The 19,831-nt window shown below is 36.5% G+C and overlaps 3 protein-coding genes across 4 annotated transcripts; all 3 read left to right on the top strand.

The window, feature by feature from the left end:
* The first annotated feature begins 808 nt into the window (after nucleotides 1-808).
* Nucleotides 809-3,645, top strand: LOC141614704 (auxin transporter-like protein 4). The gene is made up of 8 exons (XM_074433449.1): nucleotides 809-1,003; nucleotides 1,132-1,317; nucleotides 1,429-1,541; nucleotides 1,635-1,818; nucleotides 1,981-2,078; nucleotides 2,732-2,939; nucleotides 3,097-3,354; nucleotides 3,430-3,645. The coding sequence occupies exons 1-8, from the start codon at nucleotides 809-811 to the stop codon at nucleotides 3,643-3,645; spliced, it is 1,458 nt and encodes a 485-aa protein (XP_074289550.1).
* A 2,446-nt stretch (nucleotides 3,646-6,091) lies between these two features.
* Nucleotides 6,092-11,940, top strand: LOC141612366 (clathrin light chain 2-like). The gene is made up of 3 exons (XM_074431128.1): nucleotides 6,092-6,543; nucleotides 10,889-11,042; nucleotides 11,366-11,940. Exons 1-3 carry the CDS (start codon nucleotides 6,218-6,220, stop codon nucleotides 11,714-11,716), a joined length of 831 nt encoding a protein of 276 aa, XP_074287229.1. The 5' UTR covers nucleotides 6,092-6,217; the 3' UTR covers nucleotides 11,717-11,940.
* A 1,091-nt stretch (nucleotides 11,941-13,031) lies between these two features.
* Nucleotides 13,032-19,791, top strand: LOC141612364 (arginyl-tRNA--protein transferase 1). Of its 2 annotated transcripts, none has more exons than XM_074431125.1 (6): nucleotides 13,032-13,570; nucleotides 15,596-15,634; nucleotides 16,614-16,764; nucleotides 17,151-18,239; nucleotides 18,560-18,941; nucleotides 19,316-19,791. In XM_074431125.1, exons 1-6 carry the CDS (start codon nucleotides 13,435-13,437, stop codon nucleotides 19,430-19,432), a joined length of 1,914 nt encoding a protein of 637 aa, XP_074287226.1. In that variant the 5' UTR covers nucleotides 13,032-13,434; the 3' UTR covers nucleotides 19,433-19,791. The 2 variants fall into 2 exon arrangements, with proteins under 2 accessions (XP_074287226.1, XP_074287228.1); XM_074431127.1 differs by having other exon boundaries at nucleotides 13,034-13,570; nucleotides 18,560-18,879.
* Nucleotides 19,792-19,831: the final 40 nt, after the last annotated feature.

The following is a 19,831-nucleotide window of genomic DNA, read 5'->3' as shown; positions in this document are numbered from 1 at the left end:
TATCCGACACTTCGAACGCGTATATGGTCTTTTGTAAAACTTGACTTTACAATGAGATTTTGTAAAATTTCATTTTATTTACTATCTTGATAATTACGAGAAAAATTTAACAAGCACCAGGGTAATGATATAAACCAATAGGTCGTTTTACATAATATTAATGTAAAACTGTCTTACATAAGGATCTCAGAGTATCGGTCGATCGGCTTTATACAAGAAATTGATCTAAATTACCCATCATTTAGCTGAAGTGTAGAAATAGAAGGTTAGACACACAGAATTCATAGAGATCCTAATTATTTGGCAGTGTGTTTTTTAAGATATCTACTACTTCCTAGCTTAACCATCAACTTAATTTAGACACAAATTCTGTTAGATTCAGTCTTCTAATATCAAACTCTTTTCCTCATTTCATTTTTTAATGTTTTCAATGTTTTTTCTTGTTTCTGATTATTAAAATCATATGTTTTTGTTGTTAAATTGTTGTTTGATGTGTTTGTGTCCTTTATCAGTTTCATTTCAAAGACAATTAATCGGCATTGAAATTAAATTACAAGGACATAAAAATTCTCCGTTTTCACCCGCTAAGTACACATCTTCCTTTTTGCGCCATCTCTGATAAAAGTTATCTGGTGAGAGTAGTAATTGTGAATGAGGTTTGAGACCAAAAAATTTTCTAATAAAAGTTTCCAACTTTCTTTGCGCGAAAAAGTTGAGTGGTGGGAGTGATAATCGTGTATAATGTTTGCGACAAAACATTTTTTGATCTAAATTTTCCAAGTTTATTCAATATAAAAGTGAACAGAAAATGAGCGAGGTTAATGCGGGAGAAGAAATATCGACTGTAGCGAACAATAATGATGATGATCCTGCAGTTGGTGTTACAGTTACTAATGAACAGACAGAAAATAGAGATAACGACGGTCACAAATTCAGTTTCAAAAACTTTCTATGGTATGGTGGTTCCGTCTATGATGCTTGGTTCAGTTGTGCCTCAAATCAGGTACTTTATCAAGTCCGTCTTACACAAGAAATTATTTCACGTCATATTATGTAGTCTGAATCTGATCTGATCCGAGTATTCGACCTACTGACATCCCTATGACGATATTTGGTACAATAATATTGCAGGTGGAGCAAGTTTTATTGACATTACCATACTCATTTTCACAAATGGGAATGATATCAGGAGTTATACTTCAACTGTTTTATGGATTGATGGGAAGTTGGACCGCGTATCTCATAAATATGCTCTATCTCGAGTATCGTACCAAAAAAGAGAGGGAAGGTGTTTCTTTCAATAACCATGTTATTCAGGTATAAATAAACAAGGGTCTTGAATCCGACAGTCGTATCCATACGATAAAGCAGAAGTTTTCGCGATGAATAAATGTAACTGAAGTCGGTTGTTGTTCTGTTGGATTTCAGTGGTATGAAGTGTTAGGTGGTCTACTAGGGCCGAAATGGAAATTATTAGGATTGGTTGTCAATTGCACGTTCTTGCTGTTTGGATCCGTTATACAACTTATAGGTTGTGCTAGGTTCGTTAATCTTTGCTGGACATAAATTTCTTTCATTGAACCATTCCGATTTATTTGCAGATTAATGACAGTGTTTATCTGGTTTGTTTGCAGCAATATATACTACGTAAACGATCATTTAGACAAGAGGACATGGACATACATTTTTGGGGCGTGTTGCGCTACCACTGTATTTATTCCGTCTTTCCACAACTACCGACTTTGGTCAGCCCTCGGCCTCGGAATGACCACTTACACTGCTTGGTACTTGACCATTGCTGCTCTTATTCATGGCCAGGTAATTATATTTTACTTCCTAACCGTGAGAAGACCATCTCAATCAAAACCTTAAGGTGATGGCTGATGCCCAATCAGCGGTCTTATACCTTAAAATAATGGGGTATCCGGGTAATGTTGTTGTTGGTTATGTTTAATTTGCATATGCAGTCCTGATTTACAGGACCCAGGTGTAATCCACTCTGGTCCGAACAATTTGGAACTCTACTTCACCGGAGCTACCAATATTCTCTACACTTTTGGAGGACATGCTGCTTGTGTGTAAGTCTTAAATTCCTCAGCTGGCTGTCGGAAATCTCGAAGTTTTTGGTTAAAATTTTCCAACTTTTTTCGAATTTCCCTTACACCATTACCCGTTCGCCCCCGCTGGGGTTTGACTTTAATTAGCGGGAAAATGAGATGGCGTCACCAGGTGGTACTCAATTTCGGTACCAGCCTCTCACGTGCAATATGTAGGGGACCCAGGGGCGATTCTAGGATTCGATAGATGGGGGTGCGCAAAATTTTTTTACAACGAAAAATCGAGTTATACATTACAAAATCTTATTTGAGCAAAATGTATGGTGAAAGAACATTAAAAAAAATTGCTCAATTGGAGGATTGAACCCATGACCATTAAGGTGAGAAAACATATCACAAACCACTAGACCAATATAATTTATATGCTCCTTTACCAATCAAATTTGTATTTATTTTTGACAAAGGGGGTGCGGGTGAATCCCCTGCACCCCGTCATAACTGCCCCTGAGGGGACCACTAAAATGATAGGCTTACATAATTATAACTGCATGTGAGAGGGTGGTACTGAGATTGGGTACCACCTGGTGGCATCCGAGACTTTAATTAGCGAGGCTCGGTCTTTTATCTTCATAATTATGGAAGCTAGTTGATGTAGATGATGAATTACCTACCAGGGAAATAATGCATGCAATGTGGAAACCACACAGATTCAAGGGCATTTATCTACTTTCAACACTTTATGTATTCACCCTTACAATCCCATCATCTGCTGTTGTGTACTGGGCTTTTGGTGATAAACTTCTTGATCATTCTAATGCCTTTTCTCTTCTTCCTAAAACCGGATTTCGAGATTGTGCAGTCATCTTGATTCTCATCCATCAGGTTTGAACTTCATCCATGTTTATGCATTCTGAATTTCTAAATACTTTTATTTACCCTTGGAGGCTTGAACAGTGTCAAAACTCGGGATTACTACGTGAAGTTTCCGAAAATGTAAACATAAGTCACATTATTAACAGCGGTTATTTTGAATTGACAGTTCATAACATTTGGATTTGCATGCAATCCTCTGTTCCATGTGTGGGAAAAAGCATGGGGAGTGCATAATACAAAGAGCTTAAGCTTAAGAGTATTGGTTCGGATACCGGTGGTTATACCGATATTGTTCTTGGCAATTATCTTCCCTTTCTTTGGTCCGATTAACTCTACTGTTGGCGCGTTTTTAGTCAGTTTCACTGTCTACATCTTGCCTACTTCAGCTCACATGCTCACTTTCAAATCTGCCCAAGCCCGTAAGGTACCATTCTTTACTCCGTCTCAGTCATTTGTTTGCCTTTTATTATCCTGTAATACTGTTTTGTACAAAATGCAGAATGCGATACAGAAACCTCTGATCCGAAGCTGGACAGCAATCTACGTCTTAAACATGTTCATAGTGGTATGGGTATTTGTAGTCGGATTTGGATTCGGAGGATGGGCAAGCATGGTCAACTTCACCAGACAAGTTGATTCTTTCGGTCTCTTTGCTAAATGCTATCAATGTGATAAATATCCGGCTCCAGCACCACATCACCGGATTATAGGCTAGTCTTGTACCGATGCTTGATCCTAGTCACTCTCGCGGAGAAGAAGTTACATACTTGCAGGTTGAGCGGACCTGCCACTCAACAAAGCAATGTAAAAAGAAATAGGTTGCGATTTTTCCATACGAGGTTTGACGGACTTAAAGCGGCCATCTATGCAACTCGAGTACGACATTCATGGAGTGTTACATTAATACAAGTGTTAATTTATGGACTTTGGTGTTAATTCTACTGATTTTTGGATGAAAAATCTCCAATCAACTTGTAAATTCTTTGTACTAATTGAATAATTTCAATCCAAATTGACTACATTTCTATTACCTATTGAATTTACTAGTAAAACAATTAACAATCAGAAATACTCGTAATTTCTTTATTTGCTTTTGACACAAAGAACAGCGTGACGAGATAATATGGTCTAAAAGTAGCATAAAAAAGTCAATAAGCAAAACACTCAAAATAGTAAAACGTAAAGAAATGATCGGAACAGAGGAAGTATCGACTCAATCTAATCAATTACAATCATTCATAATCGACAATATCATGATCAGTAACAGAACGAGAATGCTTAACAATAGATCTCCCAATAAAATTAATCCAATCTTCCTTATCTTGGTCACAATCAGCAATAAAGTACATAGTATCATCCTTAGACGATAGCTCGAACGCAAATTCCCGGTTCAACACATCTTCGGCTCCTTTAACGGTCAAACAATCGTAAACCGGGATGACTCCGCGCGGTTTGGAGGCGCGTGTGATGACACTTTCCTTGAACCAGAATAATTTGCCTTGTTTTAAGACGAACCAGCGACGACGCCATGTTTTTATGTATTCGCCTTGTTTGGTTAGCCAACCTGATCGCTCCGGTTCGGTCCAGAATTGGACGTCGTCGTGGGGTGGTTGTGAGGATGAGGATTCGGAGTCGGGTTTGGTTACCCGGTCCAGGACGGATTGGATTAGGCTGAACATGTGGAGGGGAAAGGGAAAGGGTGAATAAGAGAGAATGGTGGACTGGTGGCTGGCTTTGTTGATCGGGTGGACTATGTATTTGTAACTAACTTTTTGGAAAGATCGCACTCAATTATTTCGTTTTAATTATTTGTTTTAGTTCAAGGGTAAATTACAAATAATTCACTTATATAGCCAATTTTTTTAAAAATAACTTTGTTTTATAGTCTTTCTAGAGGTTTTTTTTCCCTATTTCTTTTCTTATTTGATTATTCGAATTTTATTCTCTATTTCCTTTTTTGGGTTGACTTATGTAGTCTAAATTTAATGGCACGTACTGTAGTGTGTAGTCCAAATTTACTTTCTTATTTCTTATACAAAAAGAAAAAGGGAAGAATATAGTGAACAAGAGGGAGTGATTTTTTTAGCCAAATAACCTTATAAACCTCGGTTTTCAACAAAGCAATGCCTACCGCCGTAACTAGATTTTTTTTTTTTTTTTTTTTTTTTTTTATATATAATTTGATCGATCTACCGTTCCTTATTACGTAATCCCTACATCATTACTATGTTTTCATAACCTGTGACCAATTTCAAACCCCTCTCAAATCTGATACACTCAGGGGGCGTTTGTTTCGTGCATGGATATGAGTTTGAAATCAGGAATCATACTTGGATAAGTCTTTTGTTTTTTACTAAAGTGTTATTTATAATTTACTCCTTAGTTAACTACAAAAATCATTTGTTTTTGCTAATAAGTCCTTTGTTGATCGGGTAGGATCTGAATCTCGACCAAAAAAATCCATATTCGGGTCCGTCTTACACATCAATCTGATCCATATCCATATTCACTTGACAAAATATCCGCAATCAATTACCATTCCTAGTGTCCGTTCTCGATATCTCAATGTCACATTTAAACATACCAGGTAAAGGGGCCAACCGTTTCGAGTTCAGTTCGGGTTGGATGTCAATAATTCGGTTACACAAATTGTTCTATAAGACTTATATTTAGGTAAGACTAACCCAATAGCATAAGGCCCAACAAAATTACTTAATAAAAATATGAAATAATACTTTTATTTTAATAATCTAATATTTTAAATTAATAACTTATATATTTAAATATGTTAGTTTTCATTATAAAGTATAAAGTTATCCAAATAAAATCAAAAACTTAATACTCAATGTTTTTCCTTGGACTTTTCTCCTATTGGGCCAGTCCTATGTTATAGGACGGTCCTATAGGAGAGTTGCTGATTCGGTTAACATAGGTTAGGTCAGAGCATTTTGGTTTATTTTCGGGTTGATTATTACCAAATTATTTAAGAATAATGGTTAACTTACAAAAAAATATTTAGGTATTGCTTGGCTTCAATCCGATGACGGATTAAACTCGAGTGTTCAGTTTGGATGTCAGTTGAGTACAAGTCAAATTATTCGAATCGGATCATTTAAATCGTTGTATATAATCTAGCTCTACAGTCGGCCCATTTTTATAGTAACTCATCCAAAGTGAAGTCCATCAGTTTCTCTTATCTTTCTCCTCACATTCTTTGATCACTCACTTCACACTTCCCAACACAACCAGTCAACCACCGACCATTCTCACTTTCCCCTTCTCCAAAGATGTCCACCTCCTCCTTCCCCGACTCGTTCGACGACTCACTTCCCCACACCGAGTCAACTCACCCCTTCAACGATGACGAATCCCCTTTCGTAGAATCCGGATACACTCCCCCTCCTCCTCCGTACAACACCAACTTCGCCGATTCCGACTCGTTTAACGACCCGCTTGATGACTCAGCCTTGTTTACCACCTCCCAAAACGATGTCGTTTACGGATCTACCGAAATTCCGACGGAAAACGGTGTTTTTGTTGATTCTGATGGCCCCGTTTTGCCTCCTCCGGATGATATGCAAGAGGAAGGCTTCGCTCTTCGCGAATGGCGCCGGTAATTTTTACCTTTTTATTTGTAAATTATTCCGTCTCTGTTTACCTTTGATTAAAATACCGCTCACAAATAATAAAAAGAAGTAAACAATTGATTTGTGTGAATTATGAATTGGTGATCAATCAGTGCTATTTTGAAGCTTAATTGATGATTTTGTGGAATTTCATTTTAATTGTATTATACGGTTATACCCCTCCGTCCCAGTTACTCTTTCCGTCTCAGTCATTTGTTTACCTTTTATGTTTATTTTAATTATTAACGGTAGATAAATGATTGGGACGGAGGGAGTATTTGTTTACTATTGATTAAAATACCTTGTACTAAGAATAAAAAAAAGGTAAATAATTGGAGTACTGTCTTGTGTGGAATTATGAATTGATGATTTAATCATTGTTTTCGAAGCTTACTTGGTGATTTTAGATCGTGTACCTGTTTGAAATCATAGAGGGTTTGGTTTGTAACAGCTGGTTATTAGATTTTGCTTCGTCTTGTTGACATTTGCATTATCACTTGGATTACAGTAGCGGAGTTAGGATTTGAAGATGGGGACAGGGCAGTAAAATTGCTCTGTGGTAACCTTGAAAAAACCCGAACTTTTTCTGAAAGTTCTTGAATTTTCCATTGCTGTAGAGGCAACGGCCTATGCTAGTCACCTAGTTCTGCCTGGAAAAGTTAGTGTTGTGAAAGATAGGGCCTATTGGTAATAGGCATGATTAGTGGTGATTTGAGTGATTATGGGATTTTTAGCGCAAGAGATTTTGCTGTCCTGGATACGGATTTAAGATATTTGTGTGAGGATGATTCAATGATAATAGGGATTTTGAATTTTGAAATTGAAAAAGTAAATTGTTAGCTAGGTTGCTTTTCGCTGTGATGCTCGGACTCTTCACTTACCCAGAAGGATCTGGTGGACACGACCCACACGACCTAGACACGGATCCGGACATGGATCCCTTGTTGGATTCTTCTATGAGAAATCGGATCCTTCGGTGTGAGTGTGTTTTGTTCTTACCCTCTGTTTTGTACAACCACCCTATATCAGGAGTGATCTTGACATGAATTTAATGTTGTAATAAAGTCTTCAACTCTTCATTCATTTTAAACATGAAGAAACTATTTTTTCTTTTTTTTCTTTGATTTTTTTTAACTAATAATCAAATTTTTCAAAAAAAAAAAAAAAAATTAGATGAGTCCAAAAATAAATTTGGATCCTCGTATCCGAGTCCTTGTTTTTGAGATTTCAAGGATCCGACACTCGGATCCGTACCGTGTCGGATCCTCATATCCAAGTCCGAGCATCATAGGCTTTTCGAGTTCAAGGTATATGCTGTGTGCAGACTGTGCACTCTGCTTCTGTTATGATCCTCAAAATTTTTGTTGCATCACGAGCAAAGCTGTTTTCTTTTTGCAATGAAACAATGATCCAAGTCGTCAATAGTTTGTGATATTTAGGCAGACAATTTTTGTTGTTGATTTGATAATGTCCTAAATTCATAATCAATAGAGTCGTCCTCTTAAATTTAGTTTGTCCTCAGTGTGGAGGTATCAAATTGCTTTTTGGAAGATTTCATCCATATTGGATTTTTTTAGGAGCCTGACATATCTTGTATTGATAGTTACATGAATTGAACTTATTGTTTGCAATTGATGGTCATTTCAGTAGACCTTGAATTAGATGAGACCTTCTTTGTATGAGGCATTCTATTAAAGTTTTGTTCTTTGAACTCCATCACACTTAGTGATTGAAAAAGTTTTGAACAGGAGTTTATCAAATATGACCCATTTTTGAGGAAGCAAATCAATACATAGACGACTTTGTATTCATTTGCTTCCTCAATAAATGGCAAATGCTGACTGGATGGCGGTCAGGTTCTTGAATTTGTATGGTTCCAATATCATGGGCGTGATTAGGTATTCTTCGAGCAAGATGAACAGCTTATCATAGCCCTTGAACTATTCGATATATACTTAATATCTTGCTTGTGTATTTGGGATATTGGTCCTAGGATGAATACCGTTGACAAAGAATAAAAAAGGTAAACAATTGACTGAGACGGATGGGGTACTGTTGTCTTGTGTGGAATTATGAATTGGTAATCATTGCTAGTTTGAAGCTTAATTGATGATTTTTGATGATTTTGTGGAATTTAATTTTTATAGTATTATACTCCCTTCGTCACAATTACTCTTTTTGTCACAAATGATTGGACAAAGGGAGTATTTGTTTAGTATTGATAAAAATACCTCGCGCTAAGAATAAAAAAGGTAAATAATTGATTGGGACACACTTAATGCCTCGTAACTATGGGTCGAGTGGAATTATGAATAGATGGTCAGTCATTGTTTTTCGAAGCTTATTTGGTGATTTTGGACCTTGTAATTGTTCGAAATCATAAAGGTTTTGGTTTGCAGCAGTTGGTTATTAGGTTTTGCTTGGGGTTGTTTTGTTGTTTTAGGCGTTGTATTCATGGTTTGTTGTTTTAGGCGTTTGCGAATTACTACGCACAAATCCGCGAATTTGATATAAAAAACAGCAAATTGTGTTTGGTAGTGGTGATCAACTTCAAAGATCAGTAGATTCATCCATAATGCTTGAGGGAAACGCTTGAGAGTGGTGATCAATTTCAAAGATCATCAATGGGAAAGGAAAAGATGTAGCAAACTAGCGACTTAAGAAACTTGAAATATATGATCAGTAGGCTTATTTTGGTGTTTTGTAATGCTGATCTTTATGAAAATGAACCCTTTTTTTTAACTGGTAATTAGGAATTCTTGAATTTTTTTTTTCCCGTAATACTTTACGTATCGGATTCCCTATTTTGAGCGAATCGCAAATTCGAATTGGGCGTATTATGAATTCGGTAACCCTGACGTGTATTGTATGGTTTAGTGGTTAGGAAAACTCTGATTGACATTCGCATTGTCATTAGGATTGCAATATTGGAATTAGGATTTGAAGACTTGGGCTATAGGGGGCAGGGGCTTTAAGGATACAATGTGGTGACCTTGAAAAATAAACCCTATTTTTAACTAAAAGTTTCAAATTTTACATTGCTCCAGTAGGCATTGGCCCCTGCTAGCCCCCTATTTCAGCCAAGAAGAATTTGTATATTATTAGATATGGTGTAATTTGTGGTTATTTGAGTGAGATGGGGTTTGGTCAGGAGCAATTGGATTATGGAATTTGCAGTGCAAGTGATTTTGTTGTTTTGCATACGGATTTGAGATATTTGTGTGAGGATGATATAATGATCGTAGGAATTATGAAATAGGGAAAGTTGGAAAATTACATTGTTAGCTTTGCTTGCTTTTGAGTTCGAGATATAAGGTGTGCTCAGACTGGGCACTGTGCTTCCATTATGAACCTCAACATTTTTAACTTCTCTCTTGCAAAGCTGCTTTATTTTTGTGATGAAATGATTATCAAGATTCAAGGCGTCAATTTATTTTAATATATGGTCAGGCAATTTTTTGTTGTTGATTTGATTTGATAATGCCATAACCAATACAGACTATTCCTCTTAAATTCAGTGTGTTCTCAGCTTCGAGTTATCAAATTGCTCTATTGGAAGATTTCCTCCATATTGGATTTTATTATGAATCTGACATATCTTGTAACATAAATTGAATGAATTTAACTTATTGTTTGAAATTGATGGTCATTAGGCCTTGATTAGATGATTTTATTGTGGGAGGTATTCTAATGAAGTTTTGTACTTGAGTCCATCATATTTGGCGGATTGAAAAAGTTTTGAACTGGAGTCCATCAAATTTGACCTATTATTGAGGAAGCAAATGAATACAAAGACGCCTTTGTATTTGCTTCCTCAATAATTGCCAAATGTATGAGAATCTGAATGGCGATTAGGCTCGTGAATTCGTATTGGTCCAATATTATGGGCTTGAGTAGTGATTCGTGGAGTGAGATGAACGACTGATCATAGCACTTGGAATCTTAATTGGGAGGGCAAGTACCTGATATCCTGCTTGTTATTTGAGATATTGGTCCAAGAATAAATCTTTGGGAGTAGGAAATTGATCAGTAGTGGGCACACTCCTGGGTTCGAGATAAATCTGAAGTTGCTGTGTATGCTGTGCTTCGGTTACAAAACTTGGGAGCAGAGCTTGTTAACTGTCCCTTGAAAAGTTGTTTTCTGTTTGAACTGAAATAGTGTTTGGGCCTTCACATTGCTGATTTGATGCGGCAACAATAAAATGCTTATAAAAAGTGACGTCGATGTGGATTTTTTCATCTTCTCTTTTGCCGTATGAAATACCTCTTGTACGTGATTTTATGATTGACTTCAATTGATTTACTGATCACTTTTTAAATTGGCTCTGGTAGGCAAAATGCCATCCTTTTGGAACAGAAGGAAAAGAGAGAGAAGGAGATACTGAGCCAGATTATTGAGGAAGCAAATGAATACAAAGTCGTCTTTCACGAGAAGAGAAAAACCACATGCGAAAGCAAGATAATTAACAACCGGGAGAAAGAGAAGGTAAATGATGATTTCTGTTCTCTTGATGTTATTTACTGTAGTACTGTACATATTATGCAAATTTTTGAGGGGTGGTTGGCCGCGTTGATTTAAAACTCGGTAGCATCAAACTGCCATTGCCATCCATTAACCCAAAAGAACCATTTCTGTGGTAGCCGGTAGGTGCTGGTTTAACATCTGTGATGTATACACTTTTTCAAGTGTTTTTTTAGTGATTTTACTTGCATAGAGTTAAAAAATACGAGTATTTGTTAGAGACAACCATTTCAAACAACAATTCGTCATGAATTTTTACCACCTTCCGTTTATATCAATTTTGGCAGTTGGTCCTGGCTGACCTAGAAAAGTTTCACAAGGAGGCCGACAAGAACTACTGGAAGTCAATTAGTGAGCTCATTCCCAACGAGGTACCTGTTATAAAGAAAAGAGGGAAGAAGGAAGATGATAAGAAACCTTCCGTAGTTGTGATTCAAGGACCAAAGCCCGGGAAACCGACTGACCTTGCAAGGATGAGGCAGATCCTTGTAAAGCTCAAGCACAACACTCCTGACCACCTTAAATTGGCCCCATCATCAGAAACAGCTGCAAACAAGGATGCCAAATCTGGTGCCACCGCTGATGCACCCAAGGCGGATACTATTGCAGTGACACCTGAAACAGTAGTTTCTGCTTAATGGTTGAGATTTTCCTGGTACTTTGTACTATTATATCGGATGAAACAACATTTATGAAGTATGTTAAGGGATTAGACCCTAGATATATCATTTATGTTAATTTGTCGGTATGTCTTATGAATGTAGATTGCTCTAATGTCAGATCTGAGTCCATGGACTGATTAAACTAGAGATGAACGATGGCGGTTGTTTCTACGTAGTTAGACGACATGTTTTCTCTCGCATCTCTTTTTACAAGTTAGCTTATGTTAATTGACCTTTATTAGGACGTAATATTGTCATTTTGGGTAGAAATAGTATTTGTTTCTTACTAAGAGTCGATCTTAGGTAAAAATAAATATCTTCCATGATTGATTTTCCTCGAAAAATGTCTTTGTTTTAGGCTTAACTTTTGGTGCGATGGAGAAAAGCCTCGAACGAATTAGTGAAGAAATATGGAAGAAATTTCATATGTGGTGTATAAGTTTAGGAAGAGTGGTCTAAAGAGGCATTTTTGTAACAAGTTATGACTTAAAAAACATTAATAAACGGATCTCACGATAATCTGTTACCTTTTGTATTGTGTTTATACATGAAAACTTGCAAACCATGTATAAGTCAATCATCAATACGAGGGTGGCAGTTAGCAATGCATAATCTCAGGTCAAACATAACACGACTTAGGAAAAAGGATGGTACATCAAATGTACTACCTCGCACTTCATAAATTTTTGTGTAATTTTTTTTGAGTTATGTAGAGTTTATAAATTACATTTTAGTTTTATGACGCCAAATCAAATTTTTTGAGCTTATATATGTAATTTTTTTGAGTTATAATATAACTTTTTGAGATTAATGCATAAGTAAATGAACTCGAAAACTTTATAATAAAACTCAAAATTTTTTAAATTAAAACTCAAAAACTTTATCTTAATGCTCAAAAACTATATCAACTAATATATTACATCAGATGTATAATCTACTTTTGCATGCGACTTAGTATGACCTACTGTAATAAGATTACGACTCAACCCAAACCGACTAAAGCACAAGTCACTTGGATAATTGAATAATTAATGATCTCGACCGCTTACCTAATCAGAAACGATTAAACCCGTCTAAACCCAGCAAACGACCTAAGACTAGTTGACTCGACCCTGTTCTTTTGGACTTAATTTTGAGTTCATTTCAGTTCTTCTCTTCATAAATTAACTCTTTATTTCTTCAGTTCAGTCCAGTTCAGATCCATTAACTTCAGTTTAATTCAATTCAGTTCAACCCTATTAGGTTTAGGCGAGTTTAATTTAGACGATTTCAGTCAAAAGAATAAGGTCTCACATGCCACACGGAAAGCACCTTCCATGTATAAGGAACAAATGAAACAATGAAGAACACGAGTACATGACATCACATGTTTCACCCTTGACCAGTTGAAACTACACGATGATGAAGGCAACCTTATTTACAAAAGTGATTTCCAACTTATCACTTTGATCAAATCAATTTCCTCCCAATTTATCCCAAATACCTCAATCAATTCAAACCTACAAACTTCATCTTCTTCAAACTATCAATCGAAGCAGTAATTTAATCAATGATTTAATTGATTTCTTGTCGAGTTATTGATTGAATTCCAGGAATTAATAACATATACGACGCGATTCTTAATTCTTCGTCAAATAATTTATCAATTTCATTGTTTTTTTATAAGATTTGATTGCTGTAATTGAGATTGAAGAATGAAGCGAAATGAAGCAAGTAGCAGTAACAGTAGCGGAGGAATTAACGTCGGCGAAAGCGTCGTTGTCGATGTCGGAAGACGTCGTAGTTCTTGCGGTTATTGTAAATCCGGTGCTCGTTCTAGTGTTTCTCACGGTATTCATGTTTTTGATTTTTAATTTGATTTAATTTTCGATTTTTTAGTTTATTTATTTTTGTTAAGATAATTGATCATTTCGTTTTTTCTGTGTTAATTGTGTTATTTCGGTTGTATTATTGGTCAATAGTTGCAAAACTAGAAGAAAAATTCGACGGTTTTGTATAGTGAAATTAATTAACATGTTTAATTGCTAGAAATTGAGGAGAATTGTGTTAAATTCTGTTTATGAATCATGTCTAATTGCTCGAAATGGAGGAAATATGCGTAATTTTGCTGATTTCAGTTTGTAGGATGGAGACTTTTGTATATTGAAATTAACATGCTGTAATTGCTAAAAATGGATAAAAAATGTGTAATTTTCGGTCGCAAAATGTGTTGTGAATTATTTAGTTTTGTATCGTGTTGTAATTTTCGTGATCAGAGGTGGAGAGTTGTAAAATTGAGAATTGAGAATCGAGAATTGATTAGCATGAATTAACATGCAAGGAGATGAAGAAAGTCGATAATTGTATGCGAGTTGCGAATTTATGTACTCAACAATCTATTGATGATGGTGAACGTTTGGAAATGAGCTCTGTTGTGGATAATTGTATCCGAATCCGTTCTGTTTCTTTGGTTTATGTAAAACATTTTTGTGCTGCAGTGATTGATTAATTACGTGTTTTAACTTTTCACTTGTATGGATGAGGATTGTTTCTCTAATTTCTCTCTAGGAGTAAAGTTGTCAATTACTGAAAACTAGTACGGAGTAGTTTGCTCGGATAGAGAGAAAATTGAGGAAAAGGTATGAGTTTGAAACCCATTCTGTGGGAAATAAATGTAGAGAGTGAGGAAACTGAGGGTGGATGTTTTTGTGAAGTTACAAACAGACTTTTCTTGGAGTGCCATGCTACTTGCTAAAATGCTGAGCTTTTGAAAATAGAGCTTGTTTGCATAATAAAAAGAAGGAGCAAACTTGTCTAATTGCTACGATACCAACATTTACATTTGGCAATTCAGTGAATAGGTTCAGTTAAACTGATGTACATACTGTAATTAAAGGGACTCATCGTATCATTACCTGGTTCACCATTCAAAACTTGAGCAACTTTATTGTTAGTTGTGATTGTGATTCCATCTAACAATTCAGTTAGTTGGGAAATGAGCTCATCATTGTTGGTCTGTTGATTGTAGTGAATCTTCGGATATGAGCTTTTTAGTGGATAATTGTATCCGAATCCGTTTAGTTTCTTTGGTTTATGTGACACATTTTTGTGTTGCAGTGATTGATTATCCAAGTGTTTAGCATCTCAAGTTTTTTTATTAGAAAAGTTGTGATATGTAACTAATATAGACTTCTGGAGTAATTTTTTTGAATCGGAAGAAAATGAAGGGGAGGGCACGGGTTCGAGATGGTTGATTTGAAAAATAAATGGAAAGAGCGGGAAAGGGAGGGAAGCTGTTTGTGTGGAGTTGCAATCAGACATTTCTCCAAGTGTCATGCTACTTGCTAAAATGATAAGCTTTTGAAACTAGAGCTTGTTTGGATAATAAATGGGAGCGTTCGAAAATGAGGAACATTATTTAATTGATATGGTACAAACATTTACATTTAGCAGTTCAGTTGAACCGATGTGCATACTGTAATTAAACGGATTCCGTGTATCATTCCCTGGTTTTCCATTAGTTGTGCATTTGCATATGGCTTCCAGCTTTAGTGGGATAGGTGTAATCTTGATGATGATAGTATTCATACAGAGGGCGTTGACGTAGTAGTTTCACTGTCTTTGAGTGAACTAGTGTAATTGCATGATCTCATCATCATCAAAATGTTTTCAAAGTAGACAAGTTGTAGCTAGATGAATGTCTGTTTTGTTATTATTTTTATTCCCATACTCTACACGTGTGTAGAAGGTAATGGTGGAAAGGTGCCTTGTAGTGGATAAATCTGTCACGACTAGCATTTTTCCCTCTTTAGTTGCTGGCTTAGATCCAGCTTTTCTGTACCTATACTCAACCTAACTCTGTGATTTACTCTTCAGGTCTATGGGCGCGTAGCCTTACCATTGCTGATTATCAAGGTTTGTTTCTGATGTCTTATCTTGTTGCTATGGTAGTATTGGAATCCTTTTTCTGGAGAATTGCGCCTTCATGAGAATATATGGACTATTGGACTCTTCACTTATTTTGTTTACGATATATAATCTCTCATTTTGGAGGATATTTAGCTTTTTAACCTAGTTTAGTTTGTGCGTAGTCAAATTAGATTTGGTTACAGGGAATGCTATGATTCTTATGTATCCAATATTTTATCCCATTTGGATGGTCTGCAAGCCATGGAAGGCTTGAAGCCTCGAGCGAAATCACATGTTGAATTCGTGTATGTTTGTCGTGGACCTAGAGTTTACAGATAGCAACATTTTTCTGTCCTTGATACTAGCTTCATTTGTAACTGAATTTCTCGTACAAATTGACAAGTCATGGTCATTTTTTTCCTTTTTATGTTACTCCATATTTGTTTTTTTTTTTTTTTTCCATATAAGCTGAACTAACTCAAAGTTTTAAGATCGAAAGCAATAATAGCTGCACCTTTTTATATTCATTTTCTCTCTTTTATACAACATTATCACTCATTTGCTAGTGAACCATGCTATTGAATTTTCTTTGGTCCGTGTGAACATAGATTGTTGGCTTCCTGGTGTGTTTTTGCTCAGTGTCTTTTAGGCTGCCATAACTGATCGGATGGCTTCAGTTGTGTTATATACAGATATCTAGTCGTCTTTATTATTTTGCTTTAACAAGTGACTCTTTCTACCATACACCTGTCTTTCCAGCCAAAAAGAAGAAAACCTCTGTTGAGAGAAGACTTAAGTTCCATATTTCCTTCTACATTAAAACTTAAAACCGCTGTAATCTCGAAGGCAGATTTCTTGTAGGAATTAGACATACTACATATGGAAAATACATGATAAATAATTTCCCTTATTCTCCCGTCCTTTTTCTTCTTGGTATATTGGTGATAATGTCGGATTGTTCAATAATTTGATATCCGTTTTGCAGAACTATTAGACCGAGGATGGAGAAGATCTGGCTGTTATTTATACAAACCTGAAATGGAATCGACATGCTGCCCTTCGTATACAATAAGGCTGAAGGCTGACAAATTTACTCCTTCCAAAGAACAAAACAGGGTATTCCGGAGAATGAAAAGGTAGAATTTAATTAGCAAAAGATGTCACCATACTTATTTTGGTTTCGTTCATTATTCAGAAAATGATTAGAGAAATTTTTTTGTTATATAGTCTCTCAGTCACTGATTTTTTAATATTTTTGATTAAAAGTTTGGAAGGTGGTCACACGTTAGGCAATTATGGACTTATCTTGATATTAGAAGAAAATTCCCGAATAGTAAGATTCTTAGAGACCACCCTGCTCGAATTCTGGAAACAATATTTTTATGATTGTCATTGCTTTATTCACTAGCTTTTTCCTTATCTCAATATAATTCATTGAACAGGCACCCTAATCTTCTTCTCCTACATTGCAATTTGTTAATCGATGTGCTACTATCTCTGACCGATAATTATTTGTTTGTAGGTATCTAGATGGAATATGGGATGGGAAGAAACAAGAACTTCCTGATAAATCCGATGATTTGCAAGGAATTGCTCATGGTGATGAATTGCCAAGCTCAACAAAAATTGAGTCTTTGGTAACCAGTGAACCAAAGAGCAAAGAAGATGAAATATTGGATTACTTATCAAAACAAATTGATCTTGCCATTCAGTCACTTGTAGAAAGTGGTGATCTGCCAAGTGACGTGCAATATCCAAAAAGTTCAGTTAAAAAGGTTTCTTCGACCAAAAAGAGGCGGATAGTTGAGGGACCAGAAGATCTTCTGTACACAAACAACATTTCATTTCAGCTTGCAGCTATTGCTAAAAAAGCGAAGCGTGATGGATCTTCATCTGATCTATCCCCCAAAAATATTGCAGAAGAGTTAGTCAGTGCTGTGCAGCAGTCAATGAATTCACCTGATCTTTCAGTAAAAGCCTGCAATGGACACATAAATTTCTACTCTTTATTGAAAGAGACCCCTTGTGATGAACAGAATCACCAAGTTTCTCTCTCGAGTGATATTTCCTCTCAACGTGAGGAAAAAGGAGGTGGCATGGTCCCAGAGAACCTTCAAAGCAAGAAAAGGAAACTAGAAATTCATTTGAATAGGTCCAGCTTTGATCCTGAAGAGTTTGCCCTCTACAGAAAATATCAGACGAAAGTTCACAATGACGAACCTGATGATGTCACAGAAAGCTCATACACGAGGTTCCTTATTGATACACCCTTGATATACATTCCACCAACTAGTGATAATACGGTTCCTCCCTGCGGCTTTGGCTCCTTCCACCAACAATACCGACTTGATGGCCGGTTGATTGCAGTTGGGGTGATAGATATCCTTCCCAAGTGTTTGTCAAGCAAATACCTATTCTGGGACCCTGAGCTTGCTTTCCTTTCCCTTGGTAAATACTCAGCCCTGCAAGAGATCAGTTGGGTGAAAGAGAACCAAGGTCATTGTCCCAGTCTTGAGTACTATTATCTTGGCTATTACATTCACTCCTGCCCCAAAATGAGATATAAGGCAGCTTATAATCCTTCAGAACTTCTGTGTCCTCTTCGTTACCAGTAAGTTTGCTTCAAGGCTTTGACCGTTTAGATCCGTGTTTGGGTTGTCGGACCTGGCAAACTGACCCAATTCAAACTCACTCCGGACCCTAAAAGTACACAATGTGGACACCTGAACATGAAAATACTAATTTAGAATAAAAGCCTTAATAATCACACACCCGAAAGACCTGACTAGAATTAACTTGGATGCAAAATGACCCGATGACCTGAACCTGTTCTGAACGACCTGATTTCCAGGTCTAGCTGGCTAGAATGTTATATGGTCTATCTTTCCCACTTCTTAGATTAATCTTGATGTCATTCTGACATGCTCGTAGGTGGGTCCGATATGATTTTGCTAAACCGTTGCTGGACAGAGCACGATACGCTGTCCTGTCTGATTATGCGAATGCACAAGATGGGGCGTATTCATTAACACAGGAACCTGGGAAACGCTTAAAGCAGAAGCAGAATGACCTCAGCGATGGAAACTCCAATAACTCCGACATGTCTGGCAATGGAAATGCCAATGACACCGACATGTCTGGTGATAGAGATTCCAATGGTACTGACATGTCTGGTGATGGAGACTCCAATGATACTGACATGTCTGACGATGAATCATTTCCTGAAACTAATGATCAGGCTACAGTTTCAGGTGAGGATGCCGATATTGGGGATGTTCTCCTTGGTTTAAGAGAAACTCGTATCAAATTCATGGTATGTATATCATCTATCCGAAAACAATTTTTTATATGAGACTGTTCCACACGAGTAATATGGGTTATATATTACTTAAACTCGGTTAGAAGTAACCGACACGGGTGCGTGTCTTTATATATTTTATTAAAAACTCACGTTTTTGGTTTAAATTGACGTGGCCACCAAGCGTTATACGCATGTCGGAGTGTTGAGTGTCGGATACCTATACAAGGTAACGGTAGCATGAAGAGTCGGAGTAACATAAAATATGAGATAGCATAATTGGTTATTTTTGTTGTTACAATTTAGTGGGTATATTTAGAGACTCTCATTGAGTTCATTACTTCATTATGAATGCTAAGTTGACTGTCCCTTTGTGTTTTATATTGAAGAAACTGAGACGACGTCTTGGGCCAGCTGATCAAACCAGTCTTGAAAACCAATTGTCAAGATACATGAAGGTTGTTGGGAAGCAGCTTTCCGAAAGAATGGTTTATTCTCTCGCTTGACCACAACAATCTTGCATTTATTTCTGATGTTTAGCTTAATCTCATTGTCGAGTCTGCGACCGCGTGCTTCTCGTCCCCTCTTGATTCATGCAGCTGCTGCAACTGCAATTGCAACTGTAACTACTGCTGAAACTGCTGCTGCTGCTACTCGCTCTAGAATGAATGTATGTAATTTGGACCTGATCTACCATGGATATCTTTATAGCAGCATTCCATACATTTTATGGTGAAAGACCAAGTTTGCAAGATATTTTGTTGTAATCAAATGCTAATTTTTTAAGATTTAAGATAACTTGTGGAAAATTGGTTTGAAATAGTACTGTGTGACGTACTCGGAAATCTTTGAATCTTTTCCAAATTATATGAAGCTTTAATTTTCTAGGTAAATCTTTTAAGTCT

Source organism: Silene latifolia, chromosome 11, assembly GCF_048544455.1.
Source record: "Silene latifolia isolate original U9 population chromosome 11, ASM4854445v1, whole genome shotgun sequence".
Lineage (NCBI taxonomy): Eukaryota > Viridiplantae > Streptophyta > Magnoliopsida > Caryophyllales > Caryophyllaceae > Silene > Silene latifolia.
The sequence above is the reverse complement of the archived record's forward strand: the minus strand, read 5'-3'. Positions and strand labels throughout refer to the sequence as shown.

Bases quoted from the DNA above. Each gene is read 5' to 3' on its own strand.
- LOC141612366 (XM_074431128.1), top strand. From the start codon at position 6,218: ATGTCCACCTCCTCCTTCCCCGACTCGTTCGACGACTCACTTCCCCAC. The intron at 6,544-10,888 runs GTAATTTTTACC...TGGCTCTGGTAG, and splicing joins GCTCTTCGCGAATGGCGCCG to GCAAAATGCCATCCTTTTGG. The intron at 11,043-11,365 runs GTAAATGATGAT...CAATTTTGGCAG, and splicing joins ACAACCGGGAGAAAGAGAAG to TTGGTCCTGGCTGACCTAGA.
- LOC141614704 (XM_074433449.1), top strand. From the start codon at position 809: ATGAGCGAGGTTAATGCGGGAGAAGAAATATCGACTGTAGCGAACAAT. The intron at 1,318-1,428 runs GTATAAATAAAC...GTTGGATTTCAG, and splicing joins TCAATAACCATGTTATTCAG to TGGTATGAAGTGTTAGGTGG. The intron at 1,819-1,980 runs GTAATTATATTT...CCTGATTTACAG, and splicing joins CTGCTCTTATTCATGGCCAG to GACCCAGGTGTAATCCACTC.
- LOC141612364 (XM_074431125.1), top strand. From the start codon at position 13,435: ATGAAGCGAAATGAAGCAAGTAGCAGTAACAGTAGCGGAGGAATTAAC. The intron at 13,571-15,595 runs GTATTCATGTTT...TTTACTCTTCAG, and splicing joins TCGTTCTAGTGTTTCTCACG to GTCTATGGGCGCGTAGCCTT. The intron at 16,765-17,150 runs GTAGAATTTAAT...ATTTGTTTGTAG, and splicing joins GTATTCCGGAGAATGAAAAG to GTATCTAGATGGAATATGGG.